This window comes from Stegastes partitus, unplaced genomic scaffold (assembly GCF_000690725.1).
Source record: "Stegastes partitus isolate 25-593 unplaced genomic scaffold, Stegastes_partitus-1.0.2 Scaffold2088, whole genome shotgun sequence".
NCBI lineage: Eukaryota > Metazoa > Chordata > Actinopteri > Pomacentridae > Stegastes > Stegastes partitus.
In genome coordinates, this window is record NW_007579819.1 from 46769 (window position 1) to 48756 (window position 1988).

The 1988-nt window shown below is 32.6% G+C and overlaps 1 protein-coding gene across 1 annotated transcript in view; it reads right to left on the reverse strand.

The window, feature by feature from the left end:
* LOC103373873 (nuclear factor 1 A-type-like) overlaps positions 1 to 1081 on the reverse strand; it is a 41216-nt gene extending 40135 nt beyond the window's left edge. The window contains exon 1 of the mRNA XM_008303880.1: positions 1078 to 1081. Within this exon, the coding sequence (XP_008302102.1) occupies positions 1078 to 1081 (4 nt within the window). The remainder of the gene's footprint in view (positions 1 to 1077) is intronic.
* Between the last annotated feature and the right edge of the window lie 907 nt (positions 1082 to 1988).

The following is a 1988-nucleotide window of genomic DNA, read 5'->3' on the forward strand; positions in this document are numbered from 1 at the left end:
TTTCTTATTTTTTTAAATATTCATATTTTTTTATTAACTTTCTACTTTTAACAAGTTATAATATAAACAATTCTTTACATTATTAAATGTAATGACATTTATTCAGTATTTTTAAAATTAGTTTCATTATACTAACTTTAAAAAAATAATATTGTACAAATATTAACAGTTTTTTTTTAGTTTTTTTTTATTTAGGGACAATAAAAACAGTCACCATGATACTTTCATTTATTTACTAAATTATTATTTTTTTGATTATACAGTTATTATTATATGTATGCTATTAATTTCTATGAATTCAGACACATTTTTCTTTTATTCATAATTATTAATAATACAAATAATACAAATAATAATAATAATAATAATACCATCTGGTGCTCCACGGTGTTCATTTAAGTAATTGTGGGAAATTTTTTAATCAACTTGTTTAATTTGTGAAACCTTTCAGACACATGTTCAGTCATTATGTCACAATCTTTGACTCATTTTAAATTTTTCTGAGTCACTGAAGAAACATTTTGAGTCATTTTGGACATTTCCAGTCAACCTGGACACTTTTTCAGCACCTTGATCTGGTTCTAAATAATTCTGGACAGCTTTTAAGCGATTGTGGACGTTTTCTAGTGACGCTGGACCTTCGACTGATTCTGTGTCACCTGTTCTGAACCATTGTGGACAAGCTTTAGGTCATTCTTGTTGTCATACGTTGTACATTTCTTGTTATAATTTCTGCATCATTTTTACCCAGTTTTGTCGTGCTCCTCCTCTCATTGGATCGTTTTAATTTAATATTTATTCCACTTTTTTCTTCTCCATCATGAACTGATGTTGTTTATTTAAACATTTCTCTTGTGTTTCATGAAGTTCAACGTGTTTTTCTCCGTTTCCTTCCAGTTCTGTGAAGCCTCGTGTTTCTCTTCAGTGAACTTCTGTGAATGGGAGGATTCTGGGAAACGTTCCTGCTCTGACGGAGAACCTGCCTCCGTTTTCCCAGCATGCACTCTGCTCGCCCTGCCGATGATTTAGCGGCTTCAGAGGCATCGATCGGCCGCGCTGCAGTGGAAGAAATATTACCCATCATGCCCCTGCAGCCGGGCCATGACTCAGAACCGGACTGAGACCGGAGGAGTCGAGTCGCTTTGATTAGTTTTAATCAGCGAATGAAGACGGACGGAGCTGCTGATGTTCCGCAGCTGTTTGGTTCAGATTTAAATGTTCGAGTGTGACGTAGACGTTGAGCTTCACTTTACAAACGATAATCTCCTTAAAAACACTGAAGCACAGGAGAGAAGTTCTGTGATCTGATGAAGAACTGAATAAGAGTAATATGATAATATAATAATAATAATAATAATAATAATAATAATAATATGGTACTGATAAGTTTCATGAATTATATTTTGGAAAAACTGTTTTAATTTGGGTTCAGCTCATAAATGCAGCAGCTACTTCAGATGAATACGTGTTTGGATGATTGATTTTTAACTCTACTTCCTTCTACTTAATTACATTTTAATTAACAATTTAAGGACTTAATTTAACCATCGAATATTCAGGTTATTTTCTCATTTCACTTATTTATGTGTATTTTTTTTAATATTGTTATAATTTTATCTGTCTAAATCTTTATATATTTATTTAACTGCTTTTTTCTCTCTTTTTGTCACATTACAATCCGTCTTTGTGTTTCTTCTGTTTATTCTTGAGTATAAATCAAGTTAAAGGAATGAATGAGAGGACGAGTGAAGAGAAAAGGACCCAAAAAAGAGGTTTTTGTGTCTCGTTCATTTAGTTTCTGGATGTTTGTGTGACATTAAACGTCCAGTTTTTGGATGTTTGGTGAATCAGCAGCTTCTTAGTTCTCCTGAAGGTTTCTTTATTGGTCGTTGAGTCTCTTTTTGTAGATGTTTCTCTTCACTTTATCCCCTATAACGGGTTCCTATTCTGGTTTTTGTTTCTTCGTTGGCGTTGCTTCAGTTAAAACA